We start from the raw sequence: 23,734 nt of genomic DNA, 5'->3' as shown, positions 1-23,734 counted from the left end.
ACAATCAAATACAGGATAAACATCTCATTTTAAATATAAAAAATCTAAAATATAATTAGTATAATCATTAAAATAATAAAACCTAAACTACTAACCCTTCCCCATCTAATCCGTACTATGTCGCTCCATCTCATCCCCACACCATGTTGTCGTCGCCATTGTCACTAATTGGCGATGATCAAAGAGGTGTGGTCTTGTAGGGGCAATGATTGCTGATCTTGCACAAAATTGACTTCAATTTTGAGTTCTTGGGTACCTAAAATGGATGCTAAAAAGAAGGAATATCACCGAAATTCAAAAATTTGTAATTGGATAAATTTCGTGTAGAAAACTTGCTCAAGAGGTTAATGCTTATGTGATCGAGACAAAGGGGTACTCGAAGCAATTGTTCGTTCAATTGGATTTGAGCGATATGAACTATAAATGTGGAGATATTATTTAGTGAAGAAATATATTCTATGTATCAAGAAAGCAGAAATACCTTATCCTGAATTGCACTTATGTCAAGCTCAACCAGGCGTTGAGATCGAGTATTTGGATGCAAGAAGGACAGTTTAAGCTTGACGTCGTTGTCACAAATAACACCATTATTCTCGTTTGTGGAAAGCTTAAAGTTTTGAAACAAGGCAAGGAAATCCCGTGTGTTGCTGTTAAAAATAGTTTAATTGGGCATGTATTTGTAACCAATAAATGTGATTTCATCATTATTTTGTTTAAAAAGCTTGACAATACGGGGCTAAAAACGTGATCTATTGGACATTGATGATTGAATTGTACATAGAAAAACATTTTAGCATATTCCTAAATAGTTTACATAATAATAATATTGTGTTGTTATCTAGAATTATAAGACCATCTTCAACAAATTCTTTAAAATGGAGAATTTCTGGATTTTTGCTCCAAAATAAATATTCTTTAAAATTGAGAAATTATGAAAGGGGGTGAAATTTCCTAAATTTGGAGAACTCTTAAGAAATGATTACCTATGAAAGATCAATTATTTTATATTTTTTCTACTAACAATAATCCTTGAAATTAAATGTATATGAGATAAAATTAATACTTTATGAAATGTATCCAAAATGGAGAAGCTATCAGGATTGAATATAAATTTTCTTTAGAGTATCTCCAACAGGTTCTCTAAAATAGATACTCAAAAGTCAAAATCTCCAAATAAAATTTATATTAATCTCTAATAGCTTCTTCATTTTGAATATTACAATATGAATTATATTATTAAAATATTTATTATATTTTTATAAAATATAATTTTCCTTCCTATGCATCATTTTCAAGTATTTTTTATTGGTAGGAAGAATAAAAAATAATTTTCTCTTTTATAGGTAATCATTTTTTGAAGAGTTCTTCAAATTTCAAGAATTTCACACATTTTCTCTCCTACTTTCTTCATTTTGGAGAAAATTGATAGTCCCGAGGTAATAAGGCAAATCCTAAAAGGTTATTGTAGAAGGGGGGTTGAATACAATAACATAAATTTTTACTTGATTTTATTATTATTATTATTATTATTGATATGGATATAAAAAATTACACTTAGAAAACAATATTGATGCGGAATAAGAATAGATTAAAATCTACTCTATCAATCTTTCACTAAGATTAAAAGAACTCAAAAAGCACAAGAACTTTTATGCCTTTGAGAGGTGTTGATTTATGTTGTTTCACTTAGATAACTTTTTGAAAGCGTAACCTTGCATGGTGCAACCACTATGCTATAAATACTATCATTACCATGTGTATTAAATGCATGTAGACACTTGTCACTTGAAGACAAGAAGTAAGGTTTGACTTCTAAACTATTTGAAGCGTCCCTTTCACCGTACAAAAGAAAAATGACATGTCTCTAAAACACTTTTCTATAGCATCCCATACCAACCATACGAGATATTGTCCGTTTTGTCCACATACACGAACTCACGGTTTAAAATGCGTCTGGTAGAGGAGGTATCAAGCCCCTCAACCTTTGTTCCCTCCCAATCCAATGTTGGATCTTACAATCCCCCCCCCCCCCTTTGGAGTCTAACGTCCTTGTAGTACACTAGTCTGGTTCCTGACTCTAATATCATCTGTAACACCGCAGCCAATCGTAGCATATATTGTCCACTTTGTCCACACACTTGGACTCACGGTTTTGAAACGCGTTTGATAAAAGAGGTGTCAAGCCCCTCAACTTTTGTCCCCTCGCCAACCAATGCGAGATCTTACATTTTCTATCATGTATTGAAATTTCACATCAAGAGGAAGATAAGGACAAACATGTCTTTCTAGGTGTTTCAGAGAATGTCTTTTTCAAGGATAACTTTGGTGAGATTTTGTCAGAAAAGATCGATGCATGTGTATCTTTAGGTTGACCAACCGATAATCAAACTGACCATCAGATCATGTAAATCGGCAGGAGGAAGCTTGGTGTGCAAGTTAGAAAATACTTCCCGATTCGTATCAGTTGGTGCACATCAGCAGATTCTTGACATCGGCTACTCTTCGAGTCATTGAACCGTTTCGGTTTATACCAAGCTTAAGTGAAGATTCCAAAACATTTCAAAGTACAAGTTCTAATGATATAGAGATATGAAGTGAAAAAGTCATCAACAAATCATCGTGATCCAACAAAGGTTTTGAGAAATATGTTGAAGCAAAAGTCCTCAAAATCTCAATTTTGGAAAATCTGTTAGAAAGCATCTCCAACAACATCCTTCAAACGGAGATTTTAAGTGTTTTTTTCCTCCAAAAGATAACTTCTTTAAAATAAAGAAAGTAGGAGAGAGAAGGAAAATTTGTTTAAATATGAAGATTAAAAAAAAATGATTATTTATGAATGAGAAATAATATTTTATTATTTATATCAATAAGAATATTTAAAATTAAATCTTTAACACAAAGAAAGAACATTTTATTAAATGTAATAATATTTTAATAATATAATTGATGTTTTAATGTATAAATGAACAATCTTTTAAGAAAAATATAATTTATAATATATTATAAAATATTTGACAAAAACTTTTAAAAACCATTTTTTATGCATGAAGTACTGTATATTGATGCATATTACTTAAAATTCAAGATTAGAAGTAAATTATGTATAACTACAACTTATTAAAACTTCATGTTTGAATTCGTATAACTAACTGCGGATAAACATAACCAAATAGAGGATAAACATCTCATTTTAAAATATAAAAAATCTAAAATATAATTAGAATAATTATCGAGTTCTAATAAAATAATTAATTATTATCTTTATAAAAAAATTATATTACTAAACAAAACATAAATTACTTCGTTATTTAACCTAAATTAAATTATAATAAAAAATAAATTAAATAATTATACACAAAATAAGAATTTTAAATAGTTAATTTGATATTAATATCGACATATTTTTGTCAATTTTTCATGATGTCTATAAATTTATATTTTATTAAAAAAATATAATTATTTTTTCAAAATCTACATAACACCATACTATAACATCGACTAACATAAAAAATAAAATAAAATATTAAAATCAAGATATATTTTATTGCATTACACGAACAGATGTATTTTTTTTTAAGATTTGATTTTTAAGACAAACTTTTTGGAGATGCTCCAAATATTTAACGTATGAAAGGCGAAATGGAAGGCAAATATTCTAAGTTTTCATATGATAAATATTTAAAGCGAAATCAAAGGCAAACGGCCCGTACGAAACAAAACTTCCAACCAAATTCACAAACGCTTTTATTTACCGATAACCAGCGCCACTCTCCTCCTCCCTCTCCCTCCTGTTTCTTGATCGCCGGAGATTTCTTTTTTCTTTTACATTTTGATTAGAGGTTTAGAAATTGGTGTTTAATGGCGTGGCTAAGGACGGCGATGAACAAAGCTGCCGAAGTACGCGGCAGGTCCAGTTTAAGGGCCGCTGTTCGCTCACATGGCGGTAATGTCGTCTCCGGGGACGCCAAGAAGGTGCAAGACCGCGGTGTACCTACCTCATCTCTCTTCTCTTCTCACATATTAGTGCATGTTATTATAAATTATGCATCTCTGTTCTAATTCGTACTCTATTCGGTCAAAAACTTTTAGGTGCAACTCACTCCGAATTGCTATTGATGTATTTGCTGTAGGAATCTAAAATCTCAATTTTCTCTGTAGGCGTCTTTAACATTGCATTTGGTTAGAATTTTACAAAATTTCTTATTGAACTTACCCTTTGATTTAGCAAAAACTGATGATGATGAAAGAAATAGTATGAAAACGGAGTTTAGAATTTTGTTAAGATCATATGAAACAAAAGAGATATGTCAAAACATAAAAAATGAGATGTAACCTTTTTAGAAACTGTAAAAGGCTCGTGCCAATTATTTTGGGAAAATGCTCATTAGATTTTTTGGGGGGGGGGGGGGGGGGGGAATATATCATGTATAGATAAACATTATTAAATTGTTGTTCTCAGATATATATATATATATGTGTGTGTGTGTGTGTATGTATGTATGTATGTATGTATCATCTCAATGTGCTGATATTGAAATAGTTAGAATATGACCAAGTATGGTAATTAGTAGTACTTTCAGCTTTACATGGCTCAAGGTATCTATTCCTGTCTGTTCTGAACTTCACGTCTTTGCAAAACTGACAACCTTATGTCAATGTTACCCTAGCTTTGGAACAAAGGTAACACCATTTATGCTTATACTTGTATTTACATGGGCCTAACCCAACCAAGCCATCTTTTGGCTAGGTTTCTTGGTTTTAGAACTAGCATATATTTAGGTTTAGAAAATATTGTGTTTTGATTCACCCATAGATATTGCGACTTGCAGTCAGTTGAATATTTTAATATCATCCATGAAAACCAAAGATAAATTCAAAGTTTTTCAATATTGGTTCATTTAGTTCTTTCTCTTCTTCATTATGAGGCTCCTGTTTCCATGATGTGAGGATAAATGGAGATATAAGTCCCAGAAAAAATGGAGATTAGAAATGAAAGAAGACAACATAAATGGTCGGAGCCGCAATTTGCAAGTCAAAACACACACTTTATACTTCAGCATTTTGAATGAGGTGGGTTACACCAATGTTCTAGTTATATTTCTTAAAATTTGCATGTACGAGCTCATATTTTTTCAAGTTATAATATGGTGTCATGTGAATGACTTGAATTTGTCTTGGCTACCCATATATTGTTATCTGTCTCCTTGCTTGGCATCATCATCTTGTCATATTGTTTTAAAATATTACTAGTCACTGCGTTAATATGCAATGGAAGAATACAATACTGTCTTTATGCTACGAAAATGCAGGGAGCTCAGAACATGAAAAACTATAAGGAGGCAATTAGAAAGCTCGAAGAAGTTTCAGTTTCTTCTAATGGGGAAGAAAGAGTTCAGTTGCTAAGAAGATGGTTAGAAGAACTAAGAAAAATTGAAAGATTGAATGCAGGTTCAGCTGAGAATGATGAGAAAAATGCAGAGAAACCTCATACATCAAGTGATGAGAATGATTCTCTTCAAAAATCAGATATTGTAAGTGAGAAAATATGCACTATTTTCTGTCATTCTGTCATTTTCATGTTGCTCCAGTTGCTATGCATGCCCAGTTAATTTATCTATTTTATATATAGGCTTTAGTTGGCTTGCATCAATTGCGTCAGGGTCTTCTAAATGAAAAATCTGTGGATGTGTGCTGACACCAAAGTGTATTGCTGGTAGAAACTTATCTATACTCTAGAGGAGTGACATGTTACAAGTGCTCTACATTCTGTTGTGTCCTTTTCTACATAAGCAGGTTTGTATGCACTTAGACAGGAGGCGCAGAATCAGCTCACGGTCCTGTTTGTTAGTTTCATATCTTTTGTACGAGTTTATAGGTTTAGTATGACTGCTTCTCACATTGATAAGTTTCAACAATTACACCAGAGATGGACCAGAAAACCCAGCAAGGCCCTAATATGATTGACAGTGGGTACAAGCATTTGGTTCTTATGTCCACCATGTCTTCCTTCGCATTTACTCTATATGATGTCTTTGCATTGATTATTGTACCTTTGACTTCTAAATTTCTTGTTTTTACAACAACTAACAATACTTTGAAAGCCAAACTGAAGATTCGACATCATTTTTAATTCCTATAGAAGTGTCTTCAGTATTTCAGACTGCCTCTTTTGCAATTGATGGATGTAAATAGGAGACACATCTTCATTAAAGCTGCCTTGCGATTTACTGCCCCCTTAACTACTAGGTGTACTAGTTGTGCTTTCATCCATTCAAGGCGCCCATCAGCGTTATGCTTGATTGTAAATTTCCACCTACAACCATCCTGAAGGTAGTTTTGTGATGATCCATGTTCCATTATTTTCTAATGCTTGTATTTCTTCATTCACTGCATGCTTCCATCTACATTGTTTTGATGCCTCATTTATAGTGGTAGAAATCTAGACTTCGTCATGAGCATATATGAAGGCTTTGTTATGGTTGAGAGAGTCTTCCATAAGAAACGTGTTGCAAATTGGATGTTGTGTACAAGGCCTAATACATTTTCTCTTAGCAATCCGTTGGTTAGAGTCATCAATACTTGGTATAACTTTCTCAAAGATGAGATATCCTTCCCTGTGTTAGATTCTGGAACAGGATTCGGTTGGGTAGATTGGTTGGGTGCATGACTGCCTGATTCCCAGTTTCTCCTTGTATAGACATGAGGTGGACTAGTGACTAGTTGATATGAAGTGGACTAGTGACTAGTTGATGAGGCTGTTGTTGAGAATGATTTGTGTTGGTGTTAAAACTGGGTTGTGTTATGGGGCTGATGGAACTCGACATGTTCTGTTGATCGGGGATATGTATGGATACACTTGTTTAGTTTTTGTTGATAGGAGTATTGTCAAAACTGACAATTCATTTTCATTATCCCTCTGAATGTCAGGTTTGGGGTAATATGGTTGAGTTTCATAGAATATGACATATTGAATTATAAAGTCTTTTTGACGTGGAGAGTAACACTTATAACCTTTTTGATGGAAAAGAGTATCCCAAAAAAACAAATTTGAGAGCATTGGGATCTAATTCCCTCGAAATGGTTGATGGATGTGATGGAAAGTTGTACATCCAAATATCCTGAGGGAGATTACATGGTACAAATTGGTAATGGTGAAAATAGTGAAATAGGGTTTCATGAGGTGATTGAAACTTAAGAACACAAAATGGCATTTTGTCTATGAGGTAAGTTGCCGTGAGGACAGCTTCCCCCCAAAAGTGTTTAGAAACATGGTTAGAAAAGAGTAAGGATGTAGCTACCTCAAGCCGATGCCGGTTCTTTCATTTTGACGATCCGTTTTGCAAAGGAGTGTCAACACAAGAACTTATATGGATAATACCTTGACCAGAGAGAGAAGAGCCTAAATTAGACAAAGTTTATATGACCAAGATGATAGTGTCATTACATAACATCACCATCTTTATTCACACTAGATTTTAAATATTAATGACTAGAGACTGACCGAGAATGAGATGAATTTGAGTTGGTTCTTTGTGAATGGGGGTGGAGGATATAGAGTCACGAGCATAGTGCAGCACTGCCAATCGTCCGCCTTGAACTCGTTTCCAGAAATTCATGCAGTTTTAGAGAGAATAGAATTATACAATTTAAGACATGATTTAATTTGTTATCAGAGAGCATATTACAAGTGAGAGAAGGCACATTTAAGACATAGTGAAGTGTAATGTTCTTTGTTAAAATTATCGAACTTGTTCCCATGACTTTGGATAGAGAACCATGAGTTGCTATCAGGACTGTTGATGCTCTGTTATTTGGTTTGTAAGAGCTAATACATCCAGTCTTGTGGTCGGAGGCTTCCAAATCAACAATTCATGGTCTTGAGGGTGTGCCAGTAGTAAGAGCTGAAGAGGTGTTTTTTCTGTGGATTAGCTTGCTGATCAAACAATTTCTGCAACACATCTAGTTGTTTGTTGGAGGACCGAGAGGAAACGTGCAACAATGTTCCCTCGGCTGTTTCTATCAAAATGAGGGTCTTGAAGGATTCCGGTCAGTAGGCGTGTTAAGAAACAGCAACAGCAGCAATGCTAATCTACAGCAGAAGCACTGATAACAATGAGTAGTAGCAGTGGCAACGATGGCGGAAAACCGCTGCTGATCCCGTTCGTTATTAAGCAACAAGGATTCGGAGGAGATGAAGGCTAATCAGATGATATTCTGTTTTTGCGTTGCTTTTCTTTTCTTTATATATCTGTTCCCTGGATATCTAATTCTGAATTATTTTTCAATAATAATAAAACCAACCATGCTTCATTTCGTCCAAATATGTTCATCTTGTAATATTAACATTTAACAAGGTTAGTCAAATAGTCAAAATCAGAACTAAATGCAAGTTTTTGAAACCAAGAACTAAGATAACCTTCAAACAATTCATTGCAACCTCTCCATCACTTTGTCATACTTCTATCGGCATCTCTTGTAGAGCCACATCTCAAGTAAAAAATCAATTTCCACAAAACTAGCTCAGACGCAAGTTGCAGGGCAGGCACACTTTCTTGTGGTGCTCAAATTTAGTTATACCATTACTTGTGTCGTAGCTGTTTACTTGTTCTATTGTACTTCTCACATCTCAGTATTTGTTTAAACAGTCATCTATGCTGACAAGTTTAACTCTTTTGTCACTGCTGCCATCTGTTAAATAACAGATGATCTGCCTTGTACAAAATAATGGCAAATGCAGAACCTTTTACCAAATCTGCTGCCACCAAGATGTGAGCAGTTGTTGCATTCTCCTATTTTCTGGATTAAGTGGCCAGTTGATAATGCCATTAACTTCTGGCAAGGTCTTTGTTTTGTTCAAAGATCTGGAAGTAGGTCACAGGCGGCCTTTGTTTTCACATAAATATAGCCTGATGATTTTTTGTTTAGATTCTTACTAAAACATAGAAGACTGCATTTTAATATATTTTTTCTAATTGATGTCAATAAATTTTTCTACCAGTGCATCATGTAATTATCCATCACTTATTTTCTCGATTAACAGGTCCTATATTCTGATCCAGATCTTGGTGTATCACCAGTGAATTTCCGTGATGTTTTTCTTCATAGTCTGGCTCTTGAAGGCATGACAATGTCTATGGTAAGTATACCTAAATAAGGCTTATTTAGAATCAGTACTTAATATTTGTTTATAAATTACATGATTATGGGTTTGTCCTCTAGAACTAACTGATAAAAAGAATAGCTGGTTGTGATGATGTTCATTCAAACTTAATGATGGTATTGAAGAGGAGGAATCTTTACAAGCGATAGATAATGTCGTTTTGTCTTCAACGTCATCTGCTGTTGTTTGCATGCATTTCAGATATTTAGTATTTCATGCTTAATGTCCGCATTTTCCAAGTCAAATCTGCACACAGTAAAAACAAAGAAGGGCCTGTAAGTCACCTAATTTCAATAGTAGAAGCTTAAAAACACCAGACATTTTTTTTCTGCCTCATCTAACTCATAAGTTGCTTCATTTCAATGGCAAAAACCAACCCTCCCCTTTTACAATATAAATGGGGTAACTCCTATCTTCCATGTTAGATCAGCAGTCCAGCACATATAATTCTAATTAAAATGAAGAAACCTTTGTATCTAAAAATGTGGAGCCTTTGATTTATAACTTGATCTTGTGTTTGAAAACAAAGAAAACCTTGTAAGTCACCTAACTCCAATAGTTAAAGCTCATGGGAAGACTTGTTCTATTTTTTTTAATTGTAATGGTATTCTCTCTCCCCCCCTCTCTATATATATACATATAGAACTTTGCCACAGAAATTAAATTATTCATTTTTGATATAATAAATTAGTGCTAATGAAAAAGATTGCAATATTAAATTATTAATGTGCTTCTCTAAAATGTATGTATATGATACCACCTGCTAAGGGTACTTTGGATTATCATTAATCAGTAGAAATGACAGTATACTATCATAGAACAACATAAAGAGGAAAGAATGTATTGTATATTCATATGCTATTCTGAATTACAGTTCTTCTATTTATTCACCATCTTAATAAACTTTGGCCGTTTCCCACCAACTTCTACCTCCAGACCACTAACTTCCCACTAACTTCTACCTCCAGACAACTAACTTCTTTCAACTGTCTCCCACTATTTCAGTTATTAATCTTAATTCCCGTAATAAAAAACTGGTCCTCAAGTCTATGCCAAAATCTGGAAATTGCGCCACATAGTCAGTAGCTACATCTCAAAAAGCTTCACGAGGAGATTTTCTCACTGGACCAGATATTGCACTTATAGTACATTTTGAAATTTGACTACTCTTCTGTCCAGTATAGCTGCTGGTTGTTCTTCATATGTTTCCAAATGATTTTGAAACCATGAGAGCATGTGAGTTACTACATCTAACGTTCCCTGGAAAAGCCTCAACTGGGAAACATGAAAGACATCATGAATCTTAGTTTCCAAAGGTACTTTGAGCTTGTAGGCTACCTTCCCAATAATGGCTGCTACCTGAAAAGGTCCATAAAACCATGGTGACAGCTTGCCATTTGCTCGAGACTGAATTGTTTGCTGTCTATACAGCTGTAGTTTAAGCAGTACCAATCTCCTTGCATCCGAACTTCTTGGCTAGTGAAAAATCCAATAAGTTATGAGTACTTCCTGAATCTATCAAATTGTGCAAAGGCTTCCTATTCACCAGTCCTTTAATTTCTCATGGTGTGGATATTATATTTTCCTGAGAAAGCATTTACCGAAATACAAGGCTCGTTGATCATCTCCTCTTGCTCCCTTTCAACTCTGTATCACTGTCCTCATCTTCATTTCCTGGAATTTCCACCGTGAACCGCTGAGACTCTTAAAATTGACAGCTATGTTTGCTTATCATGAGGCTGATCTCGATAGTAGCACAATGTAAATTTTTCTACCCTCACATCCGTCGGAATGTATCTAATTTTTTTGACAGGTTTGGCACAGGGTTTTGTTAAAGCAAGTGGAAGTGCTTTATTTAGGGTTGTTGCTAGCAGCGGTGATTTACTATTAGACAACATAGGTAGCGATTGCAATGGTTTAGGTGGAAGAAAAATTGACTTGGTACTTGTTTTTGAATGTGAGCTGATAGAACACAGAGACTGCTCCTGTAATCTGGCAAACTCCCTGCCAACGAAGTAGGCTCAAGTACAGTGTGATCAAACTGTTTATGCCATTGCTGGTACTTGTTTAAAGTTTTGGAAAACCATGCCCTTACTTCTCGTATCAATAAGCACTCAAAATTGGTATAATCATATGTTTTTGTAGAATCACTTCCAACTGAAACAAATACAATGTTGAAGTCATTGTTTGACAGCGTAACATATTCTATAATGATGAAGGATGATGGTTGCAAGATCGCTAGTGCATTTCTGCATTGAATACCTACCTTCATGTATATACACTGTGCTTAATTGAGTGATGATTTGCTTTAAATCATTGTGTTATATTAGACATCAACAAAAGGTTGGAGGTCATAATATATTACTGCATTTTCATATTAAGTTTCTATCATTTTGTATGAAGCCATCTGATGTCTATTATAATGAATGCGTAGACAAGTTCTTTTCAAGACTTGTTATGTTATGTAACAAATCAGGAAATATCTTGGTGATTCATGTTGTATTACTGTTTGCTAATAAAATCTTATTGTTTTGTGTGAAGTTCATCTTTATGTTTGGCTCAAGTTTATGATGCTTTCTTTGAGTACCATATCAGTCGATTTTTCTTTGCTGATTCATGGAGTTTAACCGCAGGTTCACTCTTTTGTCTGACTCAGATTCTTGGAGCACCAAATGAGGAAGAAATATCGCTACTACACGAGCTATTTAGGTGATATTTCATATTTCCCTGATTCATTTGATTTAACCCCCCTCCCTAAACCCCCTTTTATGCATGCATGATTGTTCATTAAATGCATATTGAGAAAAAAATTATAGTATGGAAGTTCTTAAACATACATAGTGTGGAGTGAATCTCAATCAAATATATCTGTTTTTGTTGCCCATTAACCTGGATGTAGGCTGTGTCTCACAAGAGGGGAGGAAGTCCATGATGTAACTGTAAAAAGGATCCTAGATTTGTCAAAAGCTTTCTCAGTTTATGATGACGAAGTGCTGGTAAGGTTGTTAATAGTCACTTCAAATTTTGAGATCTACAGTATATGGCCAAAAATGTTTATGCCCCAAAACTTTATTATATCAGGCAAAGAGGAGAGAATTGCTTCAATTTGCTCAAGATGCAATTGCTGGGCTGAAAGTAAATGCTGATATATTGAGGTTGGTAAGGCATGAGTTTCCTGAAAGTCTATAAATTTGAATTCTTAGCTTGTATGTTCTAGAAATCATAGTGAACTTTGATATTGGATTAGAAGAAATATGCTCGAATACAGTGATTGGACCTACCTAAGGAAGGGAACTAGCAGTAGAGGGCAGGGGTAGAATTAGTGAGCCAGCAGTCCGCAGTAGGTTGCTGAAGCCGGAAGTTAGGCCAGGGGTGTGTAGTTTCCTTACCTTGTCTAAGTTTTCTTGTACTAGTTTATGTTTGTATGTTGTTGCTTACTCATAATTAGCTTTCCAAAAGTTATCTTATCTGCCTTTCCTGGCTTAAGTAATTCTTTTTTGTAGTCTTCCTCTTTTGTGTATATTTCCTCAAACTTTATTTTGCTAGTTTTCTCTCTTTTACTCACTTTTGACATGCCCTGGGTCTTCACTCTTCACGGAAACAACCACTCTACTCTTTGGGGTAGATATCAGGTCTACATACATCTTACCTCCCAGACCCATCTCAAGTGGGATATACTGTGTTCGATTGTTTTGGTTACTGGTGGCCAAGTGGAAATTAAAAACAGTTGATCATTTGTTAGAATTTGTGGGAGATGATGTTCGGGGATGTATATTGCTAGGCCATAAGTAGATGATAGGTTAATGCTATCTATGGCTTTTGATTTACTCTAACTCTTTGCATTTCAAAATCAGGGAGACATTTTGTTCTCGTTTTCCAACAATTTGAGAGTGTACATACATACATGCATTTTATATATGCAATCTGAGGAAAACATGACTACCATGTTAAACTATGTAAACGTACCATCATCATTAAAGTATGTGTGGCCTGTTGGTTTTGGCTTTGCAAAATTACACATTTGCAACCGAAGTCAAACTGTATCTCCAGTTGTGAACTGAGGTAGCATCTTTAGTCTTCTCAGTAAATTTATGTATTTTGAATGAAGTGCTGATCTTTAACTTCCCAAGCTTTTGTTATAACTGCATATTTCCATTTTCCTGTTTCATGATCTGCCCTCAGAATAGATTCTGAAGTCTCAGAAATACATCAAAAATTGAAAAGAATAGAACGTCAAGAATTTTCAATTGAGAGTGATGGAAGTTCTTTGGATGCAACAAGCGATAGAACATTGGAGGTATGGCTTTTTGGAAGCTATGCAGTATGGTGCGACAGTATTGTTTGACATATCTATTATAGTAAAGAAGATCTATTTAAGTTAACCTTTGAGTAAATATAGCATTGGCACCAACATCAGAACCGGACATGGCAACTTGATAAACATTCCTAAGACATTAAGAACCACAACATGGAAGCACCTTAAAAGTATATATGAATATATCTTATGGATTGAGACCTGATGCATGCAAGAGTATGTCCAAAATCCTAAGATTTTTAACAATTAGAACTTCCATGCAGTTCCTTTTCATCCAAGAGGATTTCTAGTTTCTGATTCATCCACTGCTTAAAAGGAGGCATGAGCATTAACCTACCATTGAACTAGCAAGTTAGACAACCAAGCATGAAGATATATTAGCGATCTTGTGTTCTGATTGTCCATTGTTGTAGACATTAGACTTCTGTTGGGGGCTAACTTTTTACAGAAACTTAAAACTGACATTGCAATATTGGTGAAAATTAAAGATAATATCAAAGTGCTATTACATGGTAGATAGTGATTGAACTTTTTTGAAGCCAAATTGATATTTGTTGCTGCAGGTTATAAAAGAATCTGTTTCCCCCATTCGACTTTGCTGCAGGCTGGAGTCACTTTTACTAAAAAAGAGATTGTTGAACAACGGGGATACACCAGAGGCTCATGCTCGCAAAGTACGCTTCACCTTAGTACTTATCTCTAATTTCCATGCCACATGCTATAATCAATCAGGAACAACAGCAATGGATGCATGACGATTTTAGAAAACTAAAAATTTGAGTGTGGCTCACTCACACACACACACATATACAAGGTGTTCACAACATGTATCACAATGGTAATGTTCATCTGTGTTTGCAACGTGAACGTGTTCATAGTGGTATTCCATTGTAAATAAAGGAATTAAGGAGAGGGGGCTATTTCATTAATTCCTTTATTTACAATGCCGGAGGAGAAAGGAGAGAGAAGAGAGCAGAGATAAGATTTACAAAATATCTAGAATGCACTTTATTTAAAAGTTTTAGTCAAAATTACCAAAATTATTAATTTCTTAATTTAACCTTTGATTTAAGATGATTTTTGGTTGAGATTGGACCTATCTCACAAAATATCTGGTTCTCCCATGAATGACCCCCAATATATATATATATATATATATATATATATGCATGAGGGTTTTAGCCAACTCAATTACAGAATAACAGAATATTGAAGGGGTATACATTTTAAAAAGCTAGCAATCTGTTGAAGGGGTATACAAGAGGATTTTAGCCAATTCAATTACAAAAGATTGAAGTTCCATCGCAAGTGGGTTTTCCATTTGATACGGGATCTCAACCAAAAAGATATATATTACTCTAAGTCCCAGTGTATGCATGTTGAATATCCATTTTTAGACACTCATGTATAAAATACCCAACCCTTTTTCTAACAGTAAGGTGACAGTCATATGATCAGTAGCCCCTGAGTCTATGACCCAAGAGCTTGATTTTTCTAGGGAGACACCAAGGACGGTAGGATGGATACTTGTTTGAGCCAAGGAGGAGGATGAGATTGTGTGTGATGGAGTTTTTATTATGATGAGAGTTCCACAATCGGTACAATCACTCTAAATTTTCTTTGTTGAAGAAAGACTTCTCAGTTGATGAGGTACCTATAGAATAGACTTATCTTCTGATGAGACGTGATAACCTCCCTTATTGTCATGGAAAGGTTAGAAGACTGAAAGTCTGCTTGTTTTCTATGAAGTTTCCAGCATTTACCCGTGATATGTCAAAGTCCAATGTTTATTTATGACACTTTAAGTTGAGGAGGAAAGATGTCAATCATGCATATAAATACGATCTTTTTGTGTGCCAAATGTGTACAGAAAAGTGTCCAGAAAAACATGTCCTGCTGACCTTCCTGCTTCAAGGAAGGCATTTAGTATAACCAAGATTTTATACTATATCCTAGTACATTAAGAAATCAAAGTTACAATATTTATTTAATTATTATGCAGGTTGATAAATTAAAAGTTTTATCAGAATCTCTTCTTAGCTCAGCATCTAAAACCGAAAAGCGGATATCAGATCATAGGTAATCGTTTCTATCTCTTTGTATTAATTTATTTGTGTATTCTTAGGGACAACTAGATATTTGGACCTTTCACCACATTCCTGCCTGAACTGGCTTTTATTAGCTGTTATGCTTCTTAATTTTGGATCTTGCGGCAAGAGGCTGAAATATGTAAGGTGGAATTTGTCTACAGTAAAAATATTTGGCCTATATGCTAGTGCATATGAGAAAATGGCATGAAGTTGGTTGAACAGTCTTTCATTGTCACTATATTTGGGATGGGGAGCATTTCACATGTCCCGTATTCCTCTTTACTCCTTTTAAATTTTGTTACAGATGTGTATTCAAATTCATTCAGCTTGATACTGGCCAATAGCAAGTGGACCACTGCTATTAAGCCTATGAGAGCTTGTGTTAAGAGACAATTGCTATTGAGATAGATCCTGGAACAAAAAATGAGCTCTTTGCTTAAGTTCATGTGGTCATGTCTTCGTATATATGTTGCAAATTTGACACTATATTGTTCATGAGTGATGACCCCTTAGGGGGGAGGGATGTTAAAAAACACTGATGTTAATGTTGGCTTCTTTATCGACCAACTTATGCTAGCATATGACTTGGTAAAGTATAATAGTCCAGACCAGTTGTGTGCCCATAAAGAAGGGAGCAGTTATGGCATATGTTGGAAACTGAACTACCCTAGATACATGGGTCCCCGTCAATGGATTGGCAAACAACAATTTTCCATGTAAATATTGTGTGCGTCAACTCATTGCCAATTGGCTTTTGTGTTAGATGCCTTGACAGCAGTATGGTGGTCAACCTTCATTATGCTGGGAGCAAAGACTACAATGGTGGAACTTAATTATTATTTAAAATGGTAAGATGCTTATGGCACTTGCTTAATGGCAGTAAGAATGATTTCATCTGTTACCGCTCTATGACAATTGTGTAGCGCATTTAATGTGTGAGAGAAGTCTTCAGCTTTTAAGGCAGGAGCCTTTTACTAGTTTGTGACCTTGGCCTCATAATTATATCTTCCAACTTCTTAAAAAGGCTTATTCCATATGGTTTCAGAGGGTCTAACCTGGATGGAGAATATGCTCAAGGTCAAAGATCTGCATTGGTTTGCTTTAGTTGCCTTTTTTCTTTGAGCTAGATGGGATGAGTTCTATTTAACTTGTTAAATGTTCACTAATCATCAAGCTTTTTCTTAAACCATATACAGTTATTTGAATCGCCCATACACTACTGATGTTAATTGTAAATTTCTTCTACACTAAACCAACAAAGTATTTTTCTTACAGATTCTTTTTTGTTTACATGTTTTTCTCATCTATAAAGTTTCTATGGATTTGGTTGCATTGTGCAGCTAACTCAAGTGATTTACTGTAGTTCTTTTATCTCTCTTGTCTGAATGTGATATTGAATTTTGTTTATTTGTTTCTAATAAGTATAACTTTCTTTAAACCATGAAATACATCTACCACGATTGTGTTATCAGGCAACAGAAAGAAGAGGCCCTTCATTTTCGTGTAGCCAAAACTAGTGAAATCAGCCAAATCGAGAAGGTACGTTGGTACGGATGACCATTGGCATGGTGATTCTTGCTTTTGGAAGTTCTTTTGGCATTTGTGTCTCTATATGACCTTGGCATGACATTGGCACCTCTACTAGTCTGCTGCATCAAGTGTTTTGCATGGATACATCATGAGAGTGCTTTTTCGGTTTTTTGATTAAAATCCTATTTCACACGTCTGTAGTTCGACTGAGCTATATAAATATATTGTGATTTTCATTTCTAATAATAGACAAACCATTATCTTGAACTAATGTCCATCATCCAGGATGTGCCTATAGATTGTACAATGGCCCTTCAAAAAAAAAAATTCACTCAAGACATGAATTCATTAACACCTATCCTAACAATAACAATCGAAGCCTTTTGCATTAAGCTTATTCAATGACTGAAAGAAGACTGATGCTAACTAGTAGAAATCTAATTAATGCTTATTTCAACTTGAAGCACCAAACTCAGCATAATTCTTTATTATATGCCTTATTATATCTGAAGAAATGAGGAAAGAAAGAAACAAGGAAGATCAGAAAGGTTAAAAGGGGGAATTTGTGGTACTTATCAAGCCTGCTCCAATAAATTGCTTTTCTTATTATATCTGTACCCTAAATATGTGTTTGCTTCAGAAATCACAAGCATGTTTCCTTGCAAATTCTTCTATTATGAGGCACTTTAGAAGGCTGAAATGTCATGGCATTTCCAGGATTTGGAGGCTGAAATTAGTGTGCTCGAACAGGAGAGAGACAAACTTGAAGCTGAGTTGAAGAAGGTGCCTTCTCCCTTGCAATGATATTAGTCAAATTATGCTTAAAAGCGATACAGTGCTGATATGTGATTTATTATTGTTGTAAGTTAATCAACCCTTATGTTGCAACACTAGTCAATCTACAAGGACACATGCACTGTATTGAATAGGCAGAGAACTGAAGTATAATAGGATATCGGTACACTTCCATGTTTGACACAGGAATGCGTTTAATGCTTTATCATGTAGGCATGTGAAGGGCCCTATCTTTTAGCTCATCGCTTATGTGTGCTAACCTCTGTCTGATAGAATTCAAAAGTGCAATGTTTTTTTGGAAGAGTGTCTTAGGCTATGCCTGGACTAATTGCCGCAAATTGTGACTGCAAGAAATCGGCCCTAAAAAACTCAGTGGCAACAATTCTTGTGTATGCCTGGAATCAAAGCTTGGGTTGATGGGATATTCTACCACATCCTCCAGGATCCCAACCACTACGCCACAACCCTTGTGGTTAAGAACATAGAACCAAGATTCAGTTATTTGGTGACTTTGACTCCTATTCACATTCATTACTTTGACCTATTAGTGTTCATCCTTATCTTTATGGGTGTGTTTTCCATGGTTAAGAACATCATATAAGAAAGATGAGTTCTTAAAAATTTCTGAAAGAGCTCCTAATAAGAAACTAATCCAGCATTTGCCAATCTTTAATGTTCATAAAGCAAAGAAGGAATGAATTAGTTATTGTGAAACCCTATTCTTTATGTTAACAGTACTGGTGAATTTGCAGTATTTGGCATGATTTGGGTTTTTAATACTCTAGTCTTAAACGTTATTAGGATAAAAAGTCTTAAAGCCATTGGCTTTTTCCATAACTATCAATATCTACCAGTTAAGTCATTTGAGGTTTAAGTTTATCATTTTTTAGATCATTGAAAAAATCTGTATTGACGATTATTCAGTAACCTTGCTACTTTCAAGAAAGGGACATCATAAATGAAATGCAGCTAGGTCTAAATATTGTCATATTTTGGACTTCCCCTTTCCACCAGACTTGCAAGTATTAGCTTGAGGGAAGTTAAAAAGGTTTGTGTTGCCTGAGTAGGTATGCCCCTATAGCCCAGTTGTGTAGTTAGTCTTGTAAATTGAATTTCTATGATAAAATCATCCATGGAGCAGAGAAAATATTAACAGGCATCATATATCATGGTGTTTGTCTGATAGTACTGTCTGTTTAGGTTAAAAGCTCGTTGGCTGTTGCAACCATTCAACTTCAAAATGCCAGGGAAGAAAGGGAACAGTTTGATGATGCTAGTAATGAGCTTCTTGTACACTTCAAGGCAAAGGTTGGAATGTCTTGGACCCAATACAATTTAAGGTTTAACATACTAAGAAAGTTAGGATAATCTTGTGACATTTTATAGCTCTTTGTGATCTACCTTGGTTTGATGGTTTAGCACACAAGGTTAATCTTGTGCCTATTGCAGCTCTATGTTATGGACTCTAATCTGAATGCTATGACACAGGAGGATGAACTCACAAAAGCAATTGTGTCTTATAAAGCAGAAGCAGATACTTGCAGTGCATTTGTCAATTTCCTTGAAGCTACTTGGGCTTTCCAGTCCTCTTTTATGGAGCAAAAGGAGAAGGTGGTCAAGTATGTACTTTGTAATTGTACGGGTCTAGTTTGGAATTTTTTTTGCAAGTTTCTGATGATTTTCATCTTGAAGTGCTTGCATTCTCTTTCTGGAGAATCTCCTTCGCCTAGCATCTGATGAATGTGCATTTTTTTAATTTGACATACTCAAGTGATGAATTGGAGATTCATGAAGAATACTTTGTAAATACGGCTAGGAGTCTTTTATCTGCTTACAAGGTATGTTGCACTTCTGGCCATTGCGTATTAAAATTTTAGCTACCATGTAATTTATAATGCCGTTGCATCTTGCTGCTTTGTATATTTCGATCTTATTATAAGGATGCACTGGAACCTGCCATCACCAATTTGAAGAAACATATGAAGAACTTGCAAAGGTATATTGTGATTAGTTAATCAAATTCCCTCTGCCTATTAAAAAGGCTTCAGTTAACAGTACTAAACTTTTGGTATGTAGGCGCATATTTCCAAAACACTCGTACATGCAAGCATGTGCTTCTTTGTTATGTGGCCCTATTAAGAAATTTTTTGTTCAAAAAGTTAAATTCATTAATCAATGCAGATAGGAGAGTCTGTTCATCAAAAAGATTAAATTGTCCTTACAGTTTTGGCCTGTGGTAGGTATGAGAAATCAGTTGACCCAGATGATGAATTTTTGCAAGATATTGAGCTAAGAAAACGCCTTGAGCAGGCATATCTGGCGGCAGAAGACAAGGTATGTGTACAACATACACCTATATCTGAAGTCGCAATTCCAGTAACATCATATTCCCTGTACAAAAAAAGAGCTACACTTTGAATTCCAACTATTATTTTTCAAATGCAATTTTATAGACTGACATTTAGGACCAACTTTTCCATTTCTAGCTTTTATTGTAAAATTTAAACTTTAATGTGGTCATCACTTTCAGATTTAGAATCTATTGGATTTATAAACACATGTAACATTCAAAATTAAACTATCTTTTTTTCTTGGAATGTAGGGAGTATTACTTGGTCTCCATTCTCTTTTGATTGTTTACTGGTCTAAACAATTACAATTTTTGGTTGTATGCATTTTCCCTCACATAACCAGTTGAACTGTGCAGATTATTACAATCTTTGATGCAGTGGAGAGTGTTAGAGAGCAGTTTTACAGTGCAATTGATAATTATTCTAGGTAAGATGAATTTATTTAGGTTTTACTCCTTGCTTTCCAATAGTTTATTTCCAAAAAATTATTTGAAAAATAATTTTCCTTCCATGACTTCACTGCTGATGTCATGATAGTGCTAACAATGGTAGTGTAGCAAATGAAAATTGTGTAAGCCATGTTATTTATTAGCTTATTACGGATACAGAACTATGTTCATATCTAAAATGATTAGGGTGACACTCTTATACTGGAGCAATTTTACCAGTTTATATGTGGGACTGTTTCTCTTTTTGTCCTTTTGTTTTTGGGAGGGGAGGGGTGTTTGGGTTGGGATGGAGGAGAGTGTATAAGCTTTTGTGTTTCATTCACCTTTACACTTCTGAAAACTTCAATATTTACCATACACTTGCCCAAAGTTGAAAATTTATTCTGTGGCTTGCAGTATTGCCTGTTTATGATTAATTTAGTGCTCATGGAGCCCATGAATTTTTGGAATATGTATTTTAAGGTTAATTGCCATTTAAGACAGCATTATGGGTTATTTTTGGGAGTTTCATTTATGTATAAAACACTGAAGAGAATGTACCAACAAAGCTAGACGACACTTGGCCAAATCTGACCTAGCCAAAGCTTAACCACAGTCTTCTCAATACAACAGATAAACTAGGACCGTACAAATGCAGAAATACTTGGAATGCAATGATCTATTAACACTATGAACCAAATAGCAATAATAGAGATACATTTACGGGGAAACCCAAAAGTGGGAGAAACCACAGGCGGAAGAGACCGCCATGGAGTCCCCTGCGATCGATCTTGTACAAGATTTGAAGAAGAAATTGAGAGTTTAATCTTGTGTATGGAGTGATTGAAGAGAGCATGTATAAAATGTGGCTAACATGTTATTAAGATCCCTGTCACGAAAGGCGAGTTCGAAGTCGCTTATGATGTCACCTGGTATGTGATCTGAGCTGAACTCAACTCTGTAGACCACTTGTGCAAGTCGTGTAAGAAGTCACTTGCAATGTACCTGGAGTTGTTCCCTGTTCACACGACTTCCAAAAGCGATGAAGGAAGTTTCCTAAGACAGAAATGTGAATTTGAGTCGCATTTTACAGTCCAATGTCTGATATTTCTCTATCACAGCCTATCTGATTATCAATGTGTTCAATCTGTGACCAGGAAAGATGTTGAACCAGTTAATGAGTTATGTGATGCTATTGAAAATATCAAAAATGGCTTTCAATCCCTAGCAAGACCAACTTTGAGAAGCGATAAGCCAACCCAGGGAGAACAGGCGTCATCAAAGGAAAGCCCTCGTAAAGCTTCATCTCCCAAGCGTGCACTGGCAGTAGATTTAAAATCCATTTTTGGGCAGAAATTGGTAGCACGATCTCCAAAAAACAAACCATATATACCTTTAGGTGGCAGTTGCGAAAACTCTCCACATCTGAATGATGATACCAAGCCAGTAGAAAGAGAGCTAGAGAAGGAACAAGTAAGGGGGGATGAAAATTCATCGCACCCCAATAAAGAACCATCAACATTGGCCTCAGAAAGTGAGAGAGAAAATATAGAACACTCCACATTAGATGTTGGTGGGAACTGTGATAAAAACAAAACAGATGAGGGTAAATTGCTCCAGCCTTCTGCCAGTGTGAAAGAAAGGTCATTAGGCGTTGATAAAGCACTAGTGGACTTGAACAAAGATCTCGAGAAAGAAAGTAGGGAGCAGTTAGCCGTGGACAATGGCCGGAACATGGACATAACAGAAAGCCAAGAAAGCAATATGGGTCGAGTTTCTACGAGTGAGGACGAAAAGTTTCTAGAACCTACCCAAGATTTAGGAGAAAAAGAATCTGTAAACCCTGAGACAACAGAATCTGAACAAGGGAAGACGTCCCAGCTTTCTTCAAGTAATGGTGAAAGGTCATTAGACCCTGATAATGGGATGCCTATTTTGCCAAAAGAATCAACAGAAGTCAGTGGGAACACCAAAGAACAAGAAATATCCCAGAGTTCTTCCACAAGCGAGAGTGACAAGTTAACAGACTCTGATGACGAACCAGAAAAATCAGTTTAGGAGTTGAAAAAGATGAGCAACCAGATAAGTTAGTGGCTGGGAATTCGATGAACTTGAACAGCTTAATCAGCGATTTGCCCAAAAAGTAGGCCATAATAGCCCTGGTAAGTTGAAAATCTTCAATCTATGAGCATCCTTGTTAGTTGCCATTAATTTCTTATTTTATGTTTTTTAAAATATGAATTTTACACACAGGTAAGGGTGCTGATTTTGACACTAACAGAGAAAGGCAAAGCTTGTGAATCACATAGAGATGGTATATTTCATACATTCATAGAAGATTAGATTTAACATTTTTCAACTTTTTATTATAGTCAGGTCAGGCTTACAATTTTTCGTTGAATTTTGTTATAACCATGCATTGCTTTCTGAAACATAGGTAATCCAACCATTTTCATCATGTTATAGTGAATGAATAACTTAGCTTCAATGAATCTGAACTTGAGTACTACATCCATATCAAAATATAAAAACTAAAAGCAATTATATCCTTGAAGTGATAATCCATATTTGTATTAGTTGTGATGATGTTTAACTTTTTGTATTGAGATGAAATCAGAAAGAAAAGAAGGTTGGTTGCACTTAGATTTGGTAAATGGTTGGTTGAGTTAGTTGCTACTGTTTTTAACAAACTGTTCATCTTAGAATTAAATTGTTTGAAGTTTGTCAGATGAGTGGGCATGTGCTGTGGCTTAACAAAAGAGTCTGACCTTTCTGACAGTGAAACTGGGCAGTGGTTGCAGACTTGCAGCAGCAAAGGTTTCCACTTTGTGAACAACAGGGTATGGACTAAACATCAGACCCAATCCCCCTGTCAACTCTAACCATTGCTAATATTTCTCTATTCTGTATGTAACGAATAAATTTTTCGAGCTTAATGTTACCACCATGAATTTATTATGTCTTCTTGTTTCGAACAGATTGTATAACAGGTGGCATTAATGTTTTAGTCGAGGTGTGTGCAACCAAGTTGGGTTACATTACCAAAAGAACCTTTACTGTGTTGC

At 35.2% G+C, this 23,734-nt stretch overlaps 1 protein-coding gene across 1 annotated transcript; it reads left to right on the top strand.

Annotated features, from left to right (window-relative positions):
* Positions 1-3,858: 3,858 nt before the first annotated feature.
* LOC112528881 (protein MLP1 homolog) lies at positions 3,859-22,983 on the top strand. Its single transcript, XM_025139914.1, has 19 exons — positions 3,859-3,987; positions 5,310-5,531; positions 9,041-9,136; positions 11,817-11,869; positions 12,060-12,156; positions 12,242-12,315; positions 13,343-13,457; positions 14,039-14,149; positions 15,478-15,554; positions 17,038-17,104; positions 17,813-17,878; positions 19,091-19,198; positions 19,379-19,509; positions 19,662-19,728; positions 19,831-19,886; positions 20,131-20,224; positions 20,598-20,668; positions 21,827-22,831; positions 22,923-22,983. The coding sequence occupies exons 1-18, from the start codon at positions 3,859-3,861 to the stop codon at positions 22,725-22,727; spliced, it is 2,535 nt and encodes an 844-aa protein (XP_024995682.1). The 3' UTR covers positions 22,728-22,831; positions 22,923-22,983.
* The last annotated feature ends 751 nt before the right edge of the window (positions 22,984-23,734 follow it).

Source organism: Cynara cardunculus (genome assembly GCF_001531365.2).
Source record: "Cynara cardunculus var. scolymus isolate 2C chromosome LG 1, CcrdV1, whole genome shotgun sequence".
In the NCBI taxonomy this organism is placed as follows: Eukaryota; Viridiplantae; Streptophyta; class Magnoliopsida; order Asterales; family Asteraceae; genus Cynara; species Cynara cardunculus.
The sequence above is the reverse complement of the archived record's forward strand: the minus strand, read 5'-3'. Positions and strand labels throughout refer to the sequence as shown.